Here is a 25,696-nt window from a genome sequence, read left to right on the forward strand (position 1 = left end):
TTGCCGTTGACAAAAACACTTGAAATTTGAAAAATCAAAGGTCACTTTCTCGATTTAGAGTTCATTTGTATATGAACATGATTTTTTTGATAGAATCACGAGCCAGTTAGCTATTTAGTTGTATATTTAAACTTCATACATAACGAGTACGTGCTTCATAATGGATTGATGATTCAGAGTGAGTCAGAAATTTGGTGTACTTGTCCAAACTATATTTTAAATGTCATCGCTGTAAGATACATTTTCCAACAGCTATGTGAGTAGGTTGGTGAAACCTGTATATCAACAATTTGATTTTTTTTGTGAGTGAAAACTTGTATCAACCCAAACCCAATATTGGTAATAATCGATTGATATTTGTTTTGGAATTATGTTTATACGGGTATTTATTTTATTGTAAGATTTTCTCTGGACAGTTGAAAATCCTCAACACATGTTTCGCTACCGGTATTTGTGAATTTGAATACAAGTTCCCCCAAATATTTTCTACAGATAGGACGATTCGGAAAACGTTCATTGAAAATCCTTTCGGTCTCGTGAAAATTACGCGTCGCACCATAAAAAAAATCGCTTCTATTTTTTCTTACAATGGACGAGAATTGACCATTTTAGATATTGTTGACGTGATACCTTTCTACAAGTAAAACTGAAAACTAAATGAGAATATTCTAACTGAACAATTATGTTCATTGACACACTGGCATTTTTTGTCGTTTTTATAAAAAAAAAAATAACTCAACAAACCTTATCGGGTTGTTGGAATTGCCATATGGCAGATAAAAAGGAATATTTCTAGAAATATCGATGTTAATGTGTTTGTCTTTAGGAAATTATTAAATGTTCCGCCATTTTGTAGTAGGTGAAGATATTGACTTCATATTCTAGGGTTGTGAAGTATTCGTCGGGAGCTTCAAAATGATATGTGTTTCGGTTAAGACATAAAAGAAAATTTTTGGCAACTCATTGAATGGACATGTACAATTTGTGCTTTATGTTATACGAACTGCCTTATAAAACTGCCAAAAACGACTCTCCTCGATAGGAAGACTTAACAGATTGTTTCTGGTTTGGATTCCTGGCCATACTGGCCTGGAAGGCAATGAAGCTGCTGACTCTCTTGCAAAGGAGGGTGCTGCAAGCAGCTTCATTGGACCAGAACCTGTCATTGGCATCGCTTTGGGCTTTGCCAAACAAACACTGAACACCTGGATGGCAAGAAAATTTATGGACTTCTGGCAGAATCTTCCAGGATTGGCTCACTCCAAGGCGTTTATTCACCCTTCGAAGCTTGATTCCAAACAGTTGTTGGACTAAAGTAGCGATGAACTACAATGTCTAACAGGTCTTCTTACAGGTCACTGTCATTTGAATCATCATATGCAGGGACTTGGATTGTCGGAAGACAGTGTGTGTCGTCTCTGTCTGGAAAATGATGAAACAGCAGAGGATATACTTTGTGCTTGCCTCGCTGGGGACCGAATCAGGTTCTTTGAGTTCGGCAGATCCGTACTCTCACCATCTGACCTGAAAGACCACTCACCATACAAACTAATCGGCTTCGTTAAGAAGCTGGGTTTATTTGTCCGAGTGTGAATAGGTGTGAGCCACGATAAACCTTTGTGGGTTGTGGTGGAGGGTCGATTAGAACCACTCAATTTAGACCTACCTACCTTATATAATAATAATTTGAATCATATGTTTACTTGATGACCAAAGATTTTACCTGAGTTCACGTAAAAACAATTGAAAATTTGTACATCATTAAAGAACATTTTTCCAACTCATCAAATAGATCAGGATTATGTAAGTTGACTTATGGTCCTTGCCCAAAACTTTATATCGGCCAAACGGAAAGAATCTTTCCCCAAAGATTGAAAGAACACAGGAGTAGTTTCTTGAACGTGAAGACCCATTCCGCATTTGCAAAACTCAATTTTTTGGAGTGCTTAGGAATCAATAGATTTAAGAATTATGATAATAGACCAAATGGAATTGAATTCTTCTCCTCTTCTGACTCCGTATTCTAATGTGGAAATTGGTAGTTTGTTTATTACATGTTCATTTAATGAGAGTAACATTTTCTTTCATGATGTTTGAAAATTTTAATTAGTCTTTACCTAAACTCAGGTAAAGTTAACTAGGTAGAAGGTCACATGATTCAAATTTTCATATAAAGCATAAATTGAAAAGAATTCAGTCAGTATGAAAGCTAGTGTATAGCAGTGGCCAGTGAAAATCTCACAAATTGTTACTTGAAAATGTTTTGGATTTTCATCGAGTATCGGCCAATTCCATCACACATTTAAAGGTAATTTCAATTGTTTTGAGGGTTCATCAAGGGTTATATTGAGTTTAGTAAGTTAAATTCAGTGCATTTGATTTGTAAATGACATGAGTATGCAATAACTTGGTAAAATCCTGAGATCGATTAGTATGTGAACTGAAAAATCTTAGTTTAAATTCTAATTATAGGATTTATGTGAAATGTCGAAATTTTTAAGTTCCGAAAATTAAAATTGGCTATAAAACTGTTGATGATTAATTGAGAGATATTCATTCACAAATGAAACCAAACCTCTTAGTCAATCGCGGATTTGTTGAACACGTATAACATAACCTGAATTTACCTAAGCATAACATCATAAGGATATAATAATATCTATGATCTAATGCAGTATGGATATCGAGTGTTTGTCATTTTACATTTCACATTTTTTTCCAAATAGATTTGGCTTTGTGTCGTTGTCGATATTGAATTTTTCAGTTACATTTTATCCTTTTCAAGAGAGGCCACATTAAGGAAGAGTCGATAAAAAATGTGATTAAGTTATCATGTCATGACATTTGTTTTTTATTAAATCACACATGATATGAAGCTATAATGTTTGAGTACAGTATTTCCCTATCTATAATTTACGTTTCGTAGAAAAATACCCCTATCCAACCCGCGAATACTAGATTACAAAGAAATCACTTAATTTTTTAAATATAGTCCTTTATTCAACTAATAAGTTTGCAATTGAGTTGAAATTTTGTATACATGCTTAGTTTGATTGACAATATATGTAAGTGACACCATTCTGCATCCAATATGGCGGACTAGCTTTTTAATACAAGTCCATGAAAAGAATACGGACAGTTTTTTCAAACAAAATCCAATATGGCGACGACCCAAAAATGCCGGGTAGTTTTTTATCCACTCCCATGGTACACGGGTATCAAATAAAGGGCTTGCTGGAAAAATAGGAAATATATAATGACGTCATTATAAGTCCAATATGGCGGACTATTTTATGCATCCCTATAATACAGGTATCAAATGAAAGGGTTTGCATGAAATGGTTATCCAATTGAAGGTTTCAAGCGATAAAAAAATAATACACAATATCGAAAAATATGATGGCTGCCAAATCAATTTCAAAGAGTTATAATTCGGCAAGAGTTAGTTTGGGTGGTGCTCAAACAAAAGTCCAGCCATAATTAAAGAATAAATAGTAAATTAATTGTTAAAAAACATTTTAAGGTACAAACTTTTATCAGCATGATCTGAAAAAAGAACCTAAGTATCAAATTAATTCAAAAACGTCAATTTATTACATTACACAATTTATAAAATATAAAAGCTTGTCGAGAGGTTTATTTGTTCAGATAAATAAGAACTGTAATGTGACTTGATCTTGTCATGAGTTATTCTTAGAAAAAACTATATGTTTTTTATAAAGTAGTTGAATGTCGCGACAAGATTTTATATCATATAAGTTGTTTAATGTGATAAATTGTTGGGTTTTAATCATATCGTCAATTTATTTAAATTTGTATAATGGTGGAATAAATTTAAAAGAGAATAAGTGTCTTGTGTGCATTGTGATGATGAACAAGAACGAGTTTTTCTTTTCTTAATGCAGAACATCCCATGTAGAAAATTTCATGATGAACAGTAAAGTTAATAACTCATTTCTAGTAATATAAAAATATAAAATTTCACTGCCGAAGTCACACTTAGAGAGAACAAAATCCGAGCTGGTAGGTCGTGTTCGAATGGAAATTGTAGTACCAAACGTTTCGTCTACTACTGTGGCAGACATCTTCGGTGGTATATGCGTTGAATGGGAGGGAGAAAATAGTGTCTCGAATTCTGAGTAACGACTGAAAGTCATTGCTATGTATGACACAAATCATCTGAAGGAGAAATACTACTTCCCTGGCTATTACCACGAAGGGCGTTGGATTATATCCGACAGGTGTCAGTGCAGGATTCTTCACTGAAGTTATTCCTTCATATGCTGTTGGCGATACAACTGCCGCAATAGGTTTTCAATTATTGGAACACACTTGCAGGACCGGTTTCGGGCTGTTTGGCCACTTGTCACTGCAAGGTAGTGTCTATTATCAACATAAAGTCGATGATTGCCCCACCTGCCTGTGAACGAGGTAACCAACCGCATATCCGAAATTTGCCCAGTTCCTCGTATAAGGTAAGAAAACTTTTCACATATTGTCAGTGGGCATAAATCAAATCATCTGAAGGAACAATTCGTTCAGGCCAGTCTCAACTCCCTACACTATAGGTTAATGGACTGACACCTATCAAAGAACAACTACTTCCTTGGCTAATACCACGAAGGGCTTTGGATTATACCCGACAGGTGTCAGTGCAGGATTCTTCGCTGAAGTTATTCCTGCATATGCTGTTGGCGATACAACTGCCGCAATATATTTTTAATTATTGGAACACACTTGCAGACCGGTTTCGGGCTGTTTGGCCACTCGTCAGTGCAAGATAGTATCATTCCTCGAACCAGGCTGAAGCGGACAACAAACAACAGATTTGTCATCGCTCTATCCAACGCCCTTCGTGGTATTAGCCAGGGGAGTAGTTGTTTTCTGATTGGTGTCAATCAAACCTACAGTGTAGGGAATTGAGACTGGCCTGAACGAATTGTTCTTTCTTTAGATGATTTGATTTATAGCCAGTCTTCAAGTATGACCACTGACTATATGTGAAAAATTATATGTATGAGTAATAAACCGTTTAACATAATACTCTCGATATATAGTTCCTGAGATATTGAAAACTTTCTCAAAATTCCACTTTTTTTTTAAACACTCTCAATTATTTTATCACAGTGTGAGAATTTATTAAAAGAAATAAATTTTATGAGAAAAATCAACAATATTACCAGTTTGTATCATATTCCGCCTACTTCTTCGAAGTGTATCTATAAAACCAGTCAAATCTTTGAAACTTTCTAAATTGTTATACAGTAAAGCACTATATATCCAAAACCAAATATTTGTATCTTTTTCCCTTTTGAAGGAAGTTTGAAATGTCTCTCTTGGATCACCACTATCATTACACAGGCGAAACTTTTTATTATATGCTCATAGAACCATTTCCATGGGACCTTCGAGATTAGACAGTTTTTAATACGGTGCGATATGTTGTCAATATCGTCACATTTCGAACACAAATTGGTGTCGCTAAGGCCATGTAAAGTTTTAGAACCTACCGGGTATATTCCACATTGGATAAAAACAAAAACTTCAGCAGTTGTGAAAAGCAATTGCTTGAAGTTTGACTCAGATATGACTCGAACTTCATTAGGATGATTCAAGTACGTTTCGGTAACTACCTCAGCATTCATGTATTCATGAATTGAAAACGTCATCACGACCCCAGAATATTTACGAGAGAACATTTTTAGTCCCGACATCTATTCTCAGTTCTTGGGATTCTTGGATAAAACCCGAACGGCTGCTGTGTCCGAAAAACTTCACTTCCGAGCGAATTTTTCGATCGGCTGCCTCATACGTTTCATCGCTTTTCTCGGGAAAATCCGAGCAAATGTCGCCATAAATGACAAAAAGAGAATAAGGCGACCACCGCTCCATCGATCCGATCTCGAACGCAAACATTTTGTTTAAAATTCACGAGAGTATGGAACTGGTATGTACGCCATGTTGGAAAACTTGTTTATGTCGAGGTGAATATATGGGGGATTATCAAAATAGTTCCGATTTTATGTGTTCAAGGCATCATTATGCGATTTCGTGTGAAGGGTGTAGTGGGAAAACGATCAGGTTCCATTTCAACAGATTCTGAGAAAAACTAAGTATTAGGTTTCGATGTAGGAATGTAGGATTTCACGGCTGGCTGCGTAATGTTTTGGTTGGTTTCCAGGTATTGCCGTGGTCTTCTTTGCTTATAATCTGCAAACGTTTCAACCGTAACTGCGGCAGTCATCTTCAGTGGCGTGGTCGAAGTACTCTTCTTGACGTGGCAACTGTCAGTTGATACTATGCCACTGAAGATGACTGCCGCTGTTGCGATTGAAACGTTTGCAGATTATAACCAGAGAAGACCACGGCAAAACCCCAAAATCAACCAAAACATTAGGTTTCGAGTCTACACAGTTTTTCTGTACGCAGTACAGTGTTCTATGTATTTAATAAAATAATCAAAAACAATGTTGTTGTGGTGATCACTGATAAACGGGAGGAATCTTGAATTGCTGAAACACTGGAAAGTTCTTCCTAGATATAGGAACATTATTTCTCGTGAAATATAATTGTTTTTCCTAGAGCCGTTGGGCATGTTGATACTTGATGTCATTAACCAGCACTGAAGTCTCAGTAAAGATGAAATATGGAATCTTGTTATTCTTTTTCCACTGGACTTTTTATATACTTTGCATTAAAGGATGAGAGTACAGCATATAATATCCTTCAATCTTGTTCAGCTAGTAAGTACCTCAGGGAACAGAGCTAGGCTCTGCGCAAATGAATAACTTATTTTCTATAAAAATTAGAAAATGTGTGATCAGCTTTGCAGTCCGTACTGTCATTTTCTATGAAGATGAAAAATAAGATAATAAGATTGAATAAGATTTGAAAAAAAGCCTAGTATCGATTAATCTTTTACATATTCTTTTACAGATTTCCCGCGAACTTGCCAATGTTTGATAAAATATCTCTGAAAATAAATCTGAAAATATTTTCTATACAGTCAAAAAAATACCTAGGATTTCATGATTCATGATAGCCATTTTAGATGGGACACTCATTTAAATTATTTACTCATTAAACTTGGGTAAGTTCAGTTCAAGGAGATATAACAGAAACAATTATTTCCCTTAGTTTTTGGAGTCACACCTAAATTATAGCATAGGATAGGTTCCCGTTTACCTGCCGACAATGTAGTACTTGTACCCAATTAATTTCTCACTCACACCCACCATTAGGAAACCAGAAAGAGAAATAACTTATTTTTTCGTTCATAATAAAATTAATTTGAAAAAACTGCTACAAATACTCAACACCAAAAGTGGTCAACAATTTACCTGAAACTTGTGCTATGCATGATTTGGAAAAAGAAAGTGAAGTTATTCAGTATTTTTATGGAAAAATTATTTCAATTTCCATATATAGGCCCTGAAACAACTGTGATTTTATTCAAGGACAAAACACAAGCGCTGCAGGAAAATCCTTAAGGCGCTCTTAGAGTAGTACCTGTGCGAAAGTAGTGATTCACATTGGATTTGAATCGCTGGAGAATAACTCCATTCGGAAAAACGTTCTCAGGAAGTTTATTCCACATAAACGCCATTCTCCAAATGAAAGAGTTCTTATACAGTGAAGTTCGAAGTTTACTGAGTTGAACCTCAAAGCGATGAGCAGCCACAGTCCGTCGCGTATTTCCGATATGTATCGCTCTTGGTGGAATCAAATGTGCCAAGTCACTTGAACACTTCCCGTGAAAGTATCTATAGAAGAGAGACAAATCTCCAACCTTTCTTCGATGTTCCAGCAGCTTCAGGGCATGTTTGGGGGCAGAGCTCCATACATGAGAACAATACTCCAACGAAGGTCTGATCTGAGCTTTATCAAGGATCAAAAGTTACTGAGGTTTGTACAGTTTTCTGGTTCGGAACAGTGTTCCAAGCTTGTGAGAAGCAGCCTTTGCAATTCCAGTAACATGATTTTGTGCCAAGACATATTGGTGTCCATTTTAACCCCCAACAAACTTATCGAAGCAGAAAGCGGAATTGTCTGACTGACATTATTATATACGGTTCGGAAACAATAATCTTTTTAGAGAAAACCGATGCCTGGGTTTTTTTGGCATTGAATTAAACCTGGTTAGTTCCATCACAATTCGAAATTCCTTCTAGATCCTCATTAAGATATTCAACCTGTTGCTGCCAGTGAAGATGTGCATCCGCATCTGATGTCCTGGAATTCAAATGTAATGACGAGACAAGCGTGCTGTCGTCAGCAAAGCAATATATTGAATTCTTGGTTTTTTCCAATAAGTCGTTGATATATAATAAAAAGAGGGTTGGAGACAATATGGATCCTTACGGAACACCAGCGTTGATAGAGAAAGTATTCGGGTGGTATCCATTGCAGAAAACGTTCTTTCAGTAAGCTGAAGATCCATATACAAGAATGATTCGACAAGCCATAGCATCAAAGTTTGGCCAGCAAAGCCTCATGCCACACACGGTCAAAAGCGCAACAGCTCTTGATTATCCATATTTCTCGATTGCGTTATTCCAAATATGGGAGACATACGATAGAAGGTCGCCTGTTTATCTTTGTTTCCGAAAGCCATATTGATGATCGGTCAAGATGAAGTCTATCTTATCCATTTCTACACATCTTTTCCTGACACTCTTTACAAAAATCTTCATTCAAGTTTGTAATGGCTTTTTGCTAGATGTTTTGTATATTCTTCTGGGCATAATTTGGGTTGTCATAAATTGCTTCCCTCGTTTGACCCAATGCTCATTCATAAATTGTGACCAAGGTATCTGCCTCTTTGTTGCATTTCCTACAAGTAAAGTTTTTGTTAAACACTTATATTTTGTCAATTTTTTTTTCTAAATGGACACTGAGTTGAGTAGTTTTGTAATTATTTTGAGTCGATATCTGCATTTTTTTTTCTCAGACGGTCCCTTTAAAAAGGGTTTTGTGTGTCCTCAGGTGTCCTTTTCCATTACTCTTATGATTATTATCGATCTAGATCCAAATCTGGTTCGTACCATAGATTTTGGTTTTCATATACTTAGCTTTTTCCGGGTTCATATATATGAAGTCGATGATCTAAGTGTAGCACACTCATCAGCTTTTGATAACTGATCTATTTGTCAAAGTCGTGAGTTCTTCACGGCATTCCCAGATCAGTTTTTATGTCTGCCTAGGGTTCTAATGTTCCAGAGTACAAACCTGGATTTCGATAGTAATATTGTTTAACCGTGGGAAACCGAATTCTATGGTACGGAACCAAATCAGGAAATGAGACGATAGAATTGAAGTTGATGTACAATCAGAATTACGTCCACAAGAATATGACACACGTCTAACTAAGGACTTGTATAAACTAGTTCATGAGACTAGCAATAAGCCCACGACGGCAGTGTTTCCTATGAATAATTGGTCAGACAGGTCTAAATGAAGGAGAAAAAATATTTCAGTCAGGCTGTCTGGATTTGTATCTAAAAAACGATAAAACATAATTTTTTAAAGTTTATGTCCTTTATATTTCAATGGAAAAGTATGGAGCCAAAAAAAGTTGATTCAGGCTGTACCCTGCTTTTTCATTCTCAACGAAATATATTCGCATTCTGAATCCTCTAATGTTATATTTACAGTTCAAAAACAAACTGGGACAATATCAACCTCTCGTTGGCTAATGAATAAGTTCTCTGCGGACTTTAATTAACGCTCTGCTCTGCTAAACGTGTGTGGGACCATAGATGAAATTTGACGCAGTGGTGCTCCTCTCCCTCGTAACATTTCCCTCCGTCCGGTTTCGACACAAACTTTACGTTCCAGACATTTACATTCTGCGGCCACCAAGAGAAGTCTCGATTGAAATATATATAATATAGTCGGCGTACAGTCCCGACCAAAAACCTCTTCTCAAAACAAATTCGACTCGTGTATGTACATGCTCGAACGTATTTAGAGAAAAGGTCGCGCAATCTATGTCGACGAAGTGGAGTCGGTTAGGAAGGGACGGGGGAGTTTATCCGACACATCTGTAATAATCAATATCGCCGCCCCCTGACCCCTGGCGAATTTTCTCGGTGTTTACCTATCCGGGAACGTTTCTATTGCTGATTTTGTGGTTGGTTGAATTGAAGAATGATCGCCTCTGTATCTGTTGATTTATTGATTCGTCCAAATTGGGAAGGTTAGAATCATGTATCTGTAAGCATAAATTCACTATTTTCGGGTGGCAAAAACCACTATGAAAGATATACTTATAGAAAAAAAATACAATAATATACGTTTTGGTGTATATACAACTGCCACCCAGCGCCTCCCCTCAATGCATGCCTATGCATGTATCTTTACAATGGTGGCCATACATCTATTCGGTGGAATCTTAGAAAGCGCTTGTACTAGATACTTCATTTCAATGGGAATTTTTACCCAAACAATAGCGTATCAAGATCGAAAATCAACTTTAGTTTTGTGGGATTGAAAACCCTGACATCATAATTGCAGAATCTGTATAGATATATTTTATTACCATTACTTTTCTGTTGGATATGGTATCTGTACAGCTTTAGCTAAAGTAACGGATATTTAGAGCATAGGTTTAAAAATATTCTCCTTTTCTTATTTTACTGCTACTTCAGTAAAGCATTTTCAACCTTCAATTACAAAGTATTACGTTTGCTTGAGGTTTCATTATTCTTAATGTAGCGGTTATAAATTTATATTGGAAATGTTACTTTCTTGACAAAGTATCCACATATCAAAATCAATAAATACTTCAAGAATTAGTAATTTAGGTAGTGCCACAGTGTAGTATACTTGACCCCCTGTGATTGTTGGCTTGTTTATATTGTGGTAATTCATGATCACTTTTGTCTAATTACCACTAGAAAATGGATGAAAGCATCGATACATGAGACAGCTTGTTGAATATAACGAATGCTGAAGAAATAAACAATATGAACATAGTGATATATGACAAAAGCAAAGTAATGATGAATGTTTTTGAAACAAAAAATCCGAGACGAACAACTAGAAATACTAGATATAATATGTGATTTTAGTACTATAATGATGAAGGTTGAAGAATTGAGATAGATATAGCAAAGCAACCAACCTATACGATACCTTTAATTGCACAATGTTTGGAAAAATAAAATAATAATAAGTGAATCTAAATGTACACCTATATCGTCATAGTCATCCTCCCCATCAATAACGTATACTAGTCAATCATGGATAGTTGAGATCTGATCTGAAATAGTATGCCTAGAAAAAATAAATGATCATTTGTACTTTTTATATTCGCCACTTTTTCGTGACCCTAATATAAAATCAAACACTTAAGAGTATTCGTGATGACTGATTTAAAAAATTGCTATTATTAAATTTGACGCCATCAATTAAATAATTGGTAGGAATGTATCTTTTGAACAAGCACAAAACCATTGAAATCTACTCTAAAACTGAGGCGAAAACAAACGCATACTTATAGAAATTACTACGTCTATCATCACATAATAATGACTGTTATGTTATCATTATCACTCTACATAAGGAGGAGCAAAGTCCGATAAGAAATGTTCGTTAATAACAACAAATAATAAAACAAGAAACGTTCACGGTACTTGATTAATGATCATTACATTCAACTATTTACAATTGTTGCTATACTTGTCAAATGAAACAACTTGAATTTATACAAAGTAGATCATTTCACTGTTGACAGTAACGAAAAATTTTGTTTGTACATTTGTTCTCGAATATTATGTTCAAATCTGTTAATAATAAAGGTTAATTTGTGTCGAACGAGACTTGTCAACCCGAAACAGAGCCTAATAAAATCGATAAATATCTAACGAGGTTTTGTTTGCATTTTTCTTTTGAAAATTACACTGAAACAAAAATAAACGCCGTGACATGCTGATTGATCCCTATCTTTGGGTACACTAAATTAACTAGTTGGGATACCCACAATATTTCTTCAAAAACTCGTCTTGTGTTCCACAATGGTCTGCGATGTTCCTGGACTTCACAGGCTGCTCGCCAACATTCCAGAATGTTCCGAAATGGTGTGAAAAGCTCTCGAATACTCTCGAGTGTTCTGGACTGTCCTAGAAATTTCTAGAGGGCGAAACATCAGCCCTGATATCTTCACAAGCATTGTCCTATGTTCCACAATAATTTGGGATGTCCCTAACATTCCAGATTATTTCCAAAAATCACAACATTCCAGAATGTTCCGGGATGTTCTGAAAAGTGGAATGCTTTCGAATGATATAGATTCTAGAAATTCCTAGATGGCGAAACTTCCGGTCCCTATAGCATACCCTTCAGGTAAAAATGAAAAACTTTTTCGTAGATGGGAAGATAGTGGACTAACACTTTTTCCCTTTCTCGATCATACCGGGACTAGCTTCTATGTTTTAACGGCACAGACAAATTGTACATTTTTTTTATAATATTTTCGATTAACGCACAAGCAAAATTCAACTGTGACACGTTGAATGATATTGTGCAGACAAGCTAAAATATAGATCGTAGCCATCAACAAAAGTATTGATCGAATGGCGAAAGCATTATTTCAAATGGTCGCCAAAGGACTTTTGACATGGGATATGGATCAGATACAATTGTCAGTTTTCGGAAACCTAACCTATGGCGTCAAGTACTTGAGGTATTATCTGATAGTTGCCTTTTTGTAGATACATTCTGAACTAACAAAGAACAGCCGATTTGATTTCAATCACAAACAAGTTGTCTTTTGTAAATCAACTGATATACTGTAAATGCGAGATCGATTCCTGCCAAAAAGTCACACGTCACATTATCAGACCTCTTTAATCATTGGCTCGCATAAGTTTCTACTTTTGAACTTGTTCGTATAGGGAAAAAATTAATCCGGTTTTGTCTGTCCAGGTTAAACAATTTTTTTCGACTATTTAGCTTAAAAAATAGGTGTACTATTTTCAGTATTTAAAATTTCAAGCTTTATTTCACTATATTCATTCGAAGTATGTTTAACATTGAACAAAATTAAGTTCTTAATTCGGTAGTCTATTAATGAATGCTAATAATACTATTTACTTTCGCTAATTAACCAAAGCACACTTATCGGTCTTGAAACATTTTTTTCATTAAAGTTTATGATAAATTTTATTATTTCCAGACGCCCTCAATATCAAATTGTGAAATAGTAATTCTATAAAGAAAACTAATCGTGTTTCCATGAATAATTAGAATATCAATTATCATCAAAAAAACGAACGTATTGGAGAATCAAAAATCTCGGCAAGTGACAGCTTAAGAAATGAGCAATGTTCACAAGTTATCATTTCGAAAGCAAAACAATGTAATATTTAGCATTAAAACTCAATTAAAAAATGCTCAACATACATGAGATATCGAAATTAACAATTTAATGAAAACATTCCAAATGCCTTTTTGATAAACTCGGAAGTGTGTGAGAAAAGCAGAAAATGCAGAGGTTGTCCTACGAATGCCTTTTTATCATAAATTTGTCTGCGAGCCGGTATATTGATTTTCAGTAATGCAGTTATAGTAGAAAATGGCAAGTGATAGCCTTAAGAAAAAGTATTACAAAAAGGTATATGAATAATATAAAGGTCGATATTGTAAGTAATAGATCAGAGATCGCATACCTACGTACTCATATTTGTCGTTTTGAACACTTGAATGGTGAGAAACTAATGTTTAGATGTCAGAATAAAGTGTCTAGTATTTCGTCAGTGTTTTGCACAAACTACTAAAAATCATTCGGTCGTATCAGCGATTCGTATTCGTTGGACTGAATCGATTAGAACGGAATCTAAAGAACGAACTAATTCTGTGTGTATCAGCGAGCATACCGTCCGGAAGATTTCACGACTTTCGAAAAAAATGGCGTTCGCCACAGTACTCGGATCGACATAGCACAAGGGTCGATAACCTACATTATTTAGCATTCTATTATGCCTTGTGTACCTGAACTCAATGGTCGTCGAGTACACGTTTATACTCACACACACAAGAAAACACATAACACAAACTCTTGCTCTCGGAGCATTATTAGCCGTTCTAAAAATGTCGTGTCTCACCGAGAGACCCGACTTAGTAGGCTGTGCATTGCATTGATTTAATCCGTCAGAAAATTATCTCGAAATGTCCGTCTTCGGAGATGGTAGTCGGCGATTGAACGGTTTCGCGTTGTTGCGGTGAAAACAATTCAGTTCAAGTGTTTTAATTGTGTCGGATGGGTCCCTCCCGAGAATCGATCCGCTACGATGGTTTATTGTTTATTGGTAAGGTTTTTCGTTTTTGTTTTGAGGCTCTATCGATTAATCCCTTCGTTTGCTTGATCTCGTTTCTATTATTCTCGTAAGCAGCGATGCCAACGTAGCGAAAAACGCGAAAAATCCGCGTAATTTTCTGTATCCTCGCTTGTTTTGATCCTGACGGAATAGGAAGTTGAAGGTTATTAGTACTAATAGTAATGAGAGATAAGTAATAATACAAGTTTGTTATATATATTCAGAACAAATGAAAAGAGCTCAAAAGATAAGAAATGGGTAATGAGAGTCCGGAAAAATCAATTATTACTTGTTTATTATAACTATTAACAAAAATTGAAGAACTGAATCTTGCTCAATACGGTATTTATTATGTGGCGCTGGAAATGGCCGACAACAAAACAATTGTGTTATTATTCAAATCGTTATGAAAGGAAAAACACTAGCAATACCGAAAGATTAATTCAATTCCAAAAGTCAACTTCGTTAGAAAAGATTTTTGGACTGGCAAAAATCGGTAAATTACAGGTTCATAACAATCAAAATATCTCATATGTCCATCGCAGGAAAGTAAAATAACAAACGATACTAAATTCAGGTTAGTCCATGACGCGATATGCATTTTAAGTTAGGTTAGAATTAAGGGAATGTCACAAGAGGGTGCTTCTAAATAGACTTCTATTAATACAAAACGTATCACTTGGTACTTATTATTTGTAACTTTTGCATTCCGTCACTGCCTTTTTCTGCACATGGTGGTTTTTGCCATTTTCTGCTTATTTTATATCCTGCAAGCAGATCAGTTTCATTTCTTAGTGTCCCAAGCCGAAGAATATTATTATGCCTACCTTGAGAGAAGTGATAGTAACGGTAGTTCCTCTGATATTTGATAAAAAACCCAATTCACTGGAAAAAAAAGAGAATTTTTTCATCGACATTGACAAAACACACTTTAACAATCACAAAATATAGAACACAACAGTAAAATCATTTGATCTAACAAATTAGTTGCCATGGTCTGCAGACTAATGAACCTAAAAACAGCAAATAATATGTTGAACACCGGCCATGGAAACCTTGATCTGAAAATTTCAGGTATCGAAGGCTTTTTTCTGTATGATTCAAGTATGCGTCTTTTTTTGCTTAATTATGTTTCTTCGTGCTTCATGTTCGGATGTTGAGAATGTTTGACACCAACTGGCGGAAAATAACTTTTTGTTGACAACACTGTTCATAAGTAATCTTTCCGATATCGCGGTGACATCTGTCATAACTCCTCATGCTATATACCAACAGTTTAGGCAAATATCGTTTCAGCATTCATTTATATTCTGATTTTAACTTGGTGATTGCTTATCAACGAATGGAAATTTCCCATTTTTTGCGATATTTCTAATGTAATCAGTGGCGTACTACGAGCGATTGTTTTGTTTATCGGATGTAATACTTTTGGGCATTCATGGGCGTACGCAAAATACATAATTCATTAAGTTGCAGTTTATTATGCCACAAAAAACTCAAAAATCTTGCATCCTAATAATAGTACTGAAAATTACAAAGAAACTTTTTTTTATTATTGTTGTGACAATAGTGGGGAATTTCGAAAATATTTGAATATTCTTCTTATTCTTCTAAGTAACAGACAAATAAAAGCTACTAGTATAAAGAAACTATCAAAATTATCCATTTTTTATGTATTGAAGGTGAATAATAACACATTTGTAATTAACATTGAATACACTTTTGGATGATTTTGAATATACTTTGAAAACTTTTTCGTTTCCGAAATCAACGCCTTTTTTTCCCTGGGGATCGAAACTGAAACAACTTAATTTTCTCCAAAACAATTACGCGTTTATCTCTTAAAACGTACGCTGCATAGGAAACTGCGATGATGTATATGACATTGTTTTCGATTGGTTTGATTTTCTGTTTTCAATGGACTCTCCTCTTGGGTTTTTTATTGAAATATATAATGTGTGATAGATAAAGTATCAAAAAAGTTTGGTGTTTTCATGACCTTGACGAGAGAATGCCAGTTTACAATACTTTTTCATTGAGAACACGTACGAAAAGTGTTCATAATTATTATTATTTTTTCAAAGAATGTTACGAAGTGCCATATATTTGAGTTATTTTAAATTTGCTGAAATTGAGTTGAACATAAAAGTGAAGTATAACAATCATAATGATTATCGAAGGAATATAATTGTCATTAATTTTTTATATTTTTTAAGTATATATCTAATTCTGCTGATGTAACCAATCAAGCATTTAAAACTGGACAACCTTAACCTTTATCATGAACATTCACACGGCAGTTCCTCGTCATAGGTTGGATTTCTTTTTTATTAATTTGCACTGATAACAGCAACAAAATCTTGTACCAGTCGCCATTCGAACAATATTTCGAAGTTGCGATTTTGCGCCTAGGAATAAAACAATCTAAAAATAAAACTCTATTAATAAAAATCAATGACTGTGACTATGAAAACCTGTACAGTTGAAAATTTAACAAGACAAATACCTACTACCTACCTACGATCCAATCGTTAAGAGTTTGCCAGCTGTTACTCTGAACAGTGTTGCCACATTTCCAGTATGTGAACATGGTGACGTTCGATTTATTTGTTTGTATCAATCACAGGGCGATCGCAATTTTTAAACTTTTGAACCTTAAAAACTGTACTTTTATAAATATTTCAAATAGCATTTCCATTTTTGAAGGTTATAAAATATTTTAACAATATTTGCAGCATTTGTAGAATTGACAGCTTGAAACTAAACTGTCATCATTGGCAACGTTGTTAAATGGTGTTTGAACTTTCCTTCAAACATTCCAAAGACTCGGTTTAAATATAGTTCGTCATAATCGAGGGTTTGGTTAAAACGAGAATACAAAACCAAGAATACTGACGACAAAGTAATTTTGGTTTAAAAATAGAGAAACACAAGGTTCACTCAAGTAAATACGCATCACATCATGACGAATAATGAAGTTATAGAAAATGAGGTTTCCGACGATCATGAGCGTACCAGATGTTGTTTAAAGGTTTGTGTGTATTCAAAATTAAAACTAAAGGAAAAGAAGGAAGATATTTTTGGACACTTTTCGAACTCCTTAACAGATAATTGATGGACAAATTGACGCTAAACTACAAAATCCTTTTCAATTTTGACTATTTTGTCGTACCATCAACAATCGATAACTGTCATTTGGGAAGATACTTGAATTTCAGTATCCTGTGAATTGTAATGATCTCCGTGAAGATTATTTAGCATAAATAAGATATGACAAAGAATTTTGGGTCAATCTCGCAATGTATAAAAAAGATACCATTCTATTAAAGGGCACTGTTGCCGAAAGGTGGCTCCAGGGTCAACTCAATATTAAGGAAAACAACAGAAATGGGTTAGGTATTTGGGCAGTAGATAAATAGAAATATGTTGTATGTGCCTATGTGAAAAAAATCATGTGAGTTCAAGTATTTTTATCTTGCTAATCGCTTTATGGATTCCATTTATTTGGCATTTCCGTATGTTTCGGAGAGCATTTTTGGCATTAATTTATTCCAGTGACTCACTAATAGTTTCACTTCGAATTATAAAACTCAGATGTCCCCTACTCCGCGATCTTTCGTAACAATGTAATAATTCAATCGAATTATGACCAGAACCCTCACATCAAATACCTTGAAATTTGAGATAAATCATTGAAGATGTTCATGACGTATACTCAGAAATTGAATATGTAATTTTCTTATTGTCAAGCTGAGTTTACTGCGTCAGTTTACTTGACCGACGCCGTTTACTGCGTCAGTTTACTTGACTGACGCCGTTTACTGAGTCAGATTACTTGAGAATGGTTTAATAAACCCAAACCGGCCTAACAAATAAAAATCTTAGTAGAAATAAGACAAAAAATATTTTCTTATCCTATATTTAATATGAATTTCCACAAAATAAAGACGATATCAATCGAACACGTAATTTTCTTGCGCCTGAAGCATCCTTTGCCACAAAAACAATTGTAATGTTTTAATATGGAATTTCCGAAACAATTACGAAGATAAGTATCGATAAACCAGGATATTTCCTATTTATCAGCAAATGGTTGATTTTCTCGACTTAATTTTTTAACCATACATATGCAAATGATTTATGATATGTAGTCCGTTGATCGATGGAATGATTACGTGCAGTTTGAGTGTCTACATCAAATTTTACAGGCAATATAAATTTGAATGTACATAAAAAATGTGTTCATTAACTTTGGACTGGAATACAATCTGAAATAAGCACTTTTCCCAAAATATCTATGATAATAATTATAGTCACAATAAATTTTATTCAAGATGCGTTCCGCTTCACACCAGCTTTATCAGTTACCGGTACATCAGATTATTCTACAATGTCGTTTATATAACAGTAGTTAATGACAAACTACTAGATAAATGAATTACCTCTATAATAAACACTTTCCTCAGAAATATCAGAATTACAATAAAACTCACCCTGATTGACAGATGAAGTGAAAAATCTAATGAAAAAGAGAGAGAGATAAAGCAAGCAAAGCAAAGCAAAGATAAAGCAAGAGAGAAAAGGAACACAAAAAAAGGGAATATTTTCTAGCAATTTCTAACACCACGGGTAGAGATCTATGGAGAAATTGAAAATTGCTGAGAATATCAAAAAATCCGCAAGCTGATATTACCCAAAAATTCAAAGACCCTAACATCATTATCTATTAATCTTTTTTTTAATAATATATCACATATTGATGCCAATATTTCAATAAGCGTCTACTATGAAAATAATAGAATATGTGAGAATGAATTTCATTTTCAACTTGTTGATGAATCGATTATTCTGGAAACACTAAAAAAATTAAAAATAGTTCCCCGGGTGTCGATAATCTGACTATAGCTTTTATAAAAATTTGCTGTCCATATCTACCATATCTGGTTCACATTTTTAACTGCATAACATTATCATCAAAGTATCCTAATTCGAGGAAATATGCGCGTATAACCCCAATTCAGAAAACTAACGACCCCCCAAGATCTATTAGTATATTATCGGTTTTATTAAAGCTATTGAAAAAATTGTAGCAGAACAATTCAGCCAATCCATTAATGATAATCACATTTTGCACACAATCATGTTTTAGAGCAGAGCATAGTTTAATCACTGCACTTTTTCATGTTACTGATGATATATTTCGGGCAATTGATAATTCAGAAGCCTTGATTATGCTTGGCTTTAGCAAAGCCCTAATACACTACTAACTATTCTAAAATCAAGTGGTATTTGCGAATACTTGCTCTAACTTTTCTACTCTTACCTCACACAGATCTATGGCAAAACGTGAAACTGGGAGATAAAATATCTGTTGCTAGAAAGGCCTTATCTGGTGTACCACAGAGTTCTGTCTTGTGGCTGCTTCTATTCTCAATATACACAAGCCAGTTTGGAAACTTTGTTAGTCATTGTGACATACACATGTACACTGATATTCAACTTCACCAAAAGTTTCCCATAGACGTTCTGAATGACCCGGCAGTGGCTATGAATAATGACCTGGACAACATTGCTAAAGTTGCTAGTCAGCATTCCCTAATGTTAAATGCGAAAAAATCTATAGCCTTGGTATTCGATAACAAATCTAATCAGACGGCCACAAAAAGTAACCTCCAGATAATTATTAATAATGAAGTTATTAGGATTTCTGATAATACAAAAAATCTAGGCTTCATCTTAGATGACGCTTTGAGATTTCAGGAGAATGTCAAATGTAATATACGGAAAGCATATATATAATTTCACAAAACATGTGAAATTATAAACTCTAATGTTTCAAAAGTATCTACCTTTAATTTTCTAATGAATGCCATAACTTATATAAAATACATGAGATTCGGTAACATCGATAATCGAGGTTATTCCTCTCGATCACTCATAAGAAAAACTTCTACGTCTGGTTAAAAGGTAGTAAGCTCTTTACCAACGTCAGAACTGTTTCGATCTTAGTTTCAACAACTAATTACTTACAATCAGATTCAAGTTCGGTCAAACATATATTTTTGTTAGGTTATTGAAAAAATGTATTGTCAATTGATGAAAATTCTGGAGTCCTCAATGATAGAAAATTTCCATATCAGGGGAAAGTCGCCACCTTCTTGTATGTAGATTCAGTATGCTGGATACACTGAAAAAATGAATCTGAACGAACAACTGTTGCCAGCAAAAATTGGCCAATAGATTACATCACTGGAGAGTCAATTTCTATAAAAATTATTAGTTTTTCACGTCTTGAAGCTCGTAATTCAATATATATCTTGGAGTAAATCTCCATTATTTTGTTGGTCGATTTCTAGAGATTCCTGAATGTACTCATGTCTCGTTTGAAAAGCTAAAAAGTAGGTTACAAAATTGCCTCTAAAATTTAGAAAACGTCTAGAAAAGATATTGATCGAATGTGAAATTGGTATATAACCTCCAGCCAGACTTTGAATATATATTCATTCCAAAGAATTTTTTGTACTGTCAGAGAATGAAAAGAAACGTACATTGCAGAAAAAATGAGCAAGAAGAGGACTGCTGAACGAGATGATAACACTGTCTCTGATATCAAGCAGAAAATGTTTCTACATATGTAAAATTTTGAATTTTTGGTTGAACCATGCAACTTTAATACAATTGATCAGTTGAAGAAAGGCAGCAAAAAGACGTTTATATGAAAACCTTCGTGAATCAGTCGTGTTACCAGTCCCTTCACCATATTCTGCCGTCAATATTAGATACATCTCAAGAAACGATTCAATATTTATTAGTTTCCAAATAATGATCTGACGAATTGATACAGTAACGCATGTTCTTGAAGGGGTCGACTTTTCCAAGTACGAAAACCCAGTCAGTGTAGTTATGAGCAGAAGGAAGACTTCTGAAATAGGTTATTTTCGTGTGCTCCCCCTATTATTCGAACAGTGCAACTGACCCTTTTAATCAGGCGTTAATGTAAAAGGACAAATGCGTAGAAATCTACCAGTTGCAATGAAGAAATCGTCTCCCTACATATCATACCTACATCGATGTTCTGGTTCATTCTAATTCTGTGGCCGGTGAGTCATTCATAGTTTTGACGTGGTAGTCAGTTAATCGTGTTTCACTGGTGGTGGAAAAATTCGTCGAACAACGAATTTGTTTCATTAAGCTGGATCTCAGTCTCGGATATTGTCAGGTATAAAGCAAAAACATCCGCCCTTTCAGCAGCGTAGCATGTTGTGTGATTACAGCCTCGCCCAAAATCCTAAAAACATCGGGCAGTTCACTTAAAGGTAGATAGAGATAATGTGAAACTTGTAAGTTTTACTTGTTTAGTTCATTATATTCGGTCGGAATGTTTAGAACGGATATTTCAATTTTATAGCATTGGCACTGAGCAGTATCGGTTTATCTAAGTCGGCGGCGTTGCCGATGTTCGCGATTTCGCGGGTGTAATTCGAATAGAGAGGTTGCTTTCTCTTTTAATTTTTTAGACGGGCGAAGTGCGGCAACGTCGCGTTTCCTGGAGTGTATTCTATAAACAAATTATGTTTGCCGTCGTTAACATGACTATTTTCGTACGTAATTTGTTATAAAAGGTTCACGTTTGCAGTATGATTCTTTTGTGAAAGTAGGTATATGTGCATTCATTTTTTTCATTTTCCTTGAAACTTTTAATTGGTCATTATTATCATCATCGAAAAGTACTTGGTTAATTAGTAGTAAATAAAGGATAAAGAGAAGTTCAATTCCGTGAGAACTGTAAAGTTTTTTTTTAAGAAGTAATTTTTATTCAAACAGTATCGTAAACAGTTGAGTAGAAAACAGTTTGAATTATTTCCAATGGAATCTGTTTTATTGTTTGATACGATTTCAATCGAATGAAAATTACCAACAAATAATCAATTTTGGGAACGGTATAAAAGTAATTTTGATGCTTTGAACTTGAATAAACTAAAATTTTCTGAGAAGGTATCAAAAGGTGTTTTGGTATCTAAAAGGTAATTACCTGTTTAAGAATGGACGATATAAAGTACCTGGGAATGTATGGATAGTACATTTACAATAAATAGATTGGAATTTGTCGACAACAGAAGTGCATGCCTAGAACAAAGCAAATTCATCTGATTATAAACTTATTTCTATATCGAGTGCAAAACTTTTTCTAACAAATATTATCAATTCCATCCACTTGTGTTCTGAATGGTAAGTCCCTAATACTTATTCCTACCTGAGTTGTATTATGTTGAAGTTATTACGGATGATAATTCATAACATGAATTTTTAAGAAAGAGATGACAAATTGATTGAAACCCGTGGCAGAGAGATACGTTTTACTTTAATCTATGGTTACTATTTTCCGTTATTTATTTATTTAGAGGATACTGTAATAGTGTGCATACGATATAATTAATTAAATTACAAAATTGTCAAATGTCATATATTTTTTCCATATTTGAATTCTACCGAAAAATATATTTCACACTATTCGTAGTTATTTCATTAGCGAATGATACGTTGACCTGACTTATTTTCACTGGACGAATCAAAAATTCAAAACTGTATTATCTAATTTTTTTTTAATGAATAATCTTAATTTTATTTTACATATGATTTTCCTTTGAAAAGCATTTTTAAGAAATATGGAAATATGGAAATATTTATGGTATATGGACTTAATCCATATACCATAAATATCCGTATAATTTAATTGAAAAACATTCCATTTTTCAGAAAATGATTTCAAATCATGAAATTTGATTATTGTCATATACTGAAAGGTTAAAAGCTTGAAAACATTTTTTTTCTTTCTTTTTTCATCAACATTAATTTACTTTTCTCAACGCCTGTTTCACTCACCAGGTTGACGTCTTCAGGTGTTCAGGAACATTTATTTTTTTATTTTTTGTTTTCATCAACATTGATTCCTGGAGACGTTTGATCTTGAAACCAAACCCACCAACTGAGTTTTCGTTGAAAATGGAAATGGTTGGTTTCTACAAAAGTACTTATCACTGCTCAAAACTGTATCACTTGTCTTAGAAAACATTTATTTTTCTCTTTTTTTCCATCAACATTGATTCCTGGAGACATTTAATCTTGTAACCAAACCCATCAACTGAGTTTTCGTTGGAAATGGTTGAGTTCTACAAAAGTACTTATCACTGCTCAGAACTGTCTTACCACAGCTGTGTCACTTTTCTCAACGCCTGTTTCACTCACCAGGTTGACGTCTTCAGGTGATCTGAACTTTTAGATCACCTCCTGATGTATCGAAGGTGTTTATGATGCGAGTTATAATGCCTGATATTATATACAAAAAACCCATGGTCGTTCAGTTACTATATAAGATAAGAGAGTGATTCATCTCCGTCAATTAAGTTTGACGACTGAAATACTTATTTTTAATCTGTTAAATTTGCACGATTCGTTTTCTGAGGGTTGTCAGTAATATCCAATATCGCAAAATTCTCGTCAGGGTTTTTATTGTGGATCATTTATGAATTTTGAATCAAAACAGTTTCATCTTGATTTTTAATGAATAATCTATATTTTATTTTACATATGATTCTCCTTTGAAAAGCACTTTTGAGAAATAAAGTTTATATGAGTTAATCCATATATATTCCAGTAATATTCATTGAGTGAAAATTATATTGGAATAATTATGTATTTGAAGACATGGTAATACAGACCTAGAAAGGAAACTGCCTTTAATTATGATAATATTGCCAACTATTTGCTCTTAATCTATTTACTACTTTTCTTGATGGCAAGTTATTTTAGAACACAAAATATAACTTGTAGATATGTAGTTTCAAGTATAGCTTCTTGTGATTTGTTCAACAACTCAGTGGAATTTATAACTGTTTCTAGATACAAATTCTTTAAAAGCTATGCAATGAAAAAAAAAAAAATGATTACCAGATATGGAGAATTTTTTAAGGAAAAATATGAGATTCTCACATAAAAAAGAACAGTGTGTATCTTTAGTTTTGGAGAGATTAAACTGATGAATGAAATTATCAAACTGGAATCCCTGAGTTTACATCGTCGTAAAATTTCAATAGATGTTTGAAATCTATTGATTTGGAAAAAGAAAATGGAAAAAAACATCTGACAGGAATTGAAGAAGATAAGTAACATGTGTACCTAATCATAACGTAAATGTGCAGCAAGCAATACGTCTTTATCCATTTTTATTGATTTTTCTGGGAAATTTCACTTTCCATAATCTGAAAAAAATTCTACATGATAAGTTGGTGCGTAAATTCAGTGAAGATTTCATAAAAAATATTTTAATCAAACGTCAAAACCTAAAACCATAAACGATTCATTAAAAAAGTTTCAATATCAAAAGGTTAATTCTAATTTCCTAAGTATTATTACAAGAGGTTTGCTTGAAAAGAACTATCATCAATATGTCTAATTTTTTTTCGAAATAGTTCAATGCAGCAAATTGTTCTAAAATGCCTCCTATAGCTAAAAATCAACTAGTTGTCCTAGGCAAGGACAATTATTAGTTTCTTGCAATCTCACTCGCCGTGGAAGATATATTAATAGAAAAGAATACATAGTAATAAATTTAAGGCTATTGGAATTACAAATGCAATTTGTAATGAATTTATTGATTATCTGACCTCAATGGAATGAATGATTATACCTTGTATTGTAGAATTAGGTTTTTACACCTGATTCTGACAGAAAATACTGCAATTATCACCATTATTTTTATTATTATTATATACTTATTGATCTATTTTCTGAAAAAAGCTAATTGAGATTAAATCTTCAGTTATGATTATGAAATAACATCACACCTATTCCTGTAATAGAGAAATGACGTGAACATATCAGATCTGTTGTTGTATGCCTTTAGTATTGATATTAGCTTCAATTATTATTTTAGTTTGTGTACCAAGGAAAATCTTTTTTGTGAATTCGCCGAATATTATTATTATTATAATTAAATAATATCATTATTTCCTGTTAACATCCATTGATTCAATGATTATGATTATCATTTGACAAATTGTTCGAGGGTTTCATCTCGATTTCTGGAATCACTTGAGTGTTAGATAATTTGATTATTTTCTTCGAACCTATAGAATAATGAAAAAAATTAGGGCCAGGCAACCAGAACAGAGTCTTTGAAGATGATCACTTGGTGATCGAAACACGTGTCGAGGTTTTAAAAATAACGATTTGGTGTTGGGAAAAAACTCCAGTAATATTCATTACTACACCAAAGGTTCCAAAAAGTGCATCATAAGTAGTTCTTTCAATTGAAAGGCCAATTCAACATTTGTGAATCATCTTTTGACAGAGGGGCACGAGTTCAATCACAATCATGA

At 33.9% G+C, this 25,696-nt stretch overlaps 1 protein-coding gene across 31 annotated transcripts in view; it reads left to right on the forward strand.

The window, feature by feature from the left end:
- Tlk (Tousled-like kinase) overlaps window positions 1-25,696 on the forward strand; it is a 298,447-nt gene that overhangs the window by 236,853 nt on the left and 35,898 nt on the right. For 2 of the 31 annotated variants that reach the window (XM_023157820.2, XM_023157824.2), the window contains exon 1: window positions 14,154-14,309. The exons of 27 other annotated variants lie outside the window; for them this stretch is intronic. In XM_023157820.2, coding sequence (XP_023013588.1) covers window positions 14,292-14,309 — 18 coding nt within the window. In that variant the 5' untranslated portion in view covers window positions 14,154-14,291. Of the gene's footprint in view, window positions 1-14,153; window positions 14,310-21,373; window positions 21,419-21,709; window positions 21,973-25,696 lie in introns of those variants that run through there. 2 more of the 31 variants (XM_074175746.1, XM_023157825.2) reach the window with 2 other exon arrangements.

Source organism: Leptinotarsa decemlineata, unplaced genomic scaffold (genome assembly GCF_025532065.1).
Source record: "Leptinotarsa decemlineata unplaced genomic scaffold, Ldec_3_MD MMD2_tig00001064_RagTag_RagTag, whole genome shotgun sequence".
In the NCBI taxonomy this organism is placed as follows: domain Eukaryota; kingdom Metazoa; phylum Arthropoda; class Insecta; order Coleoptera; family Chrysomelidae; genus Leptinotarsa; species Leptinotarsa decemlineata.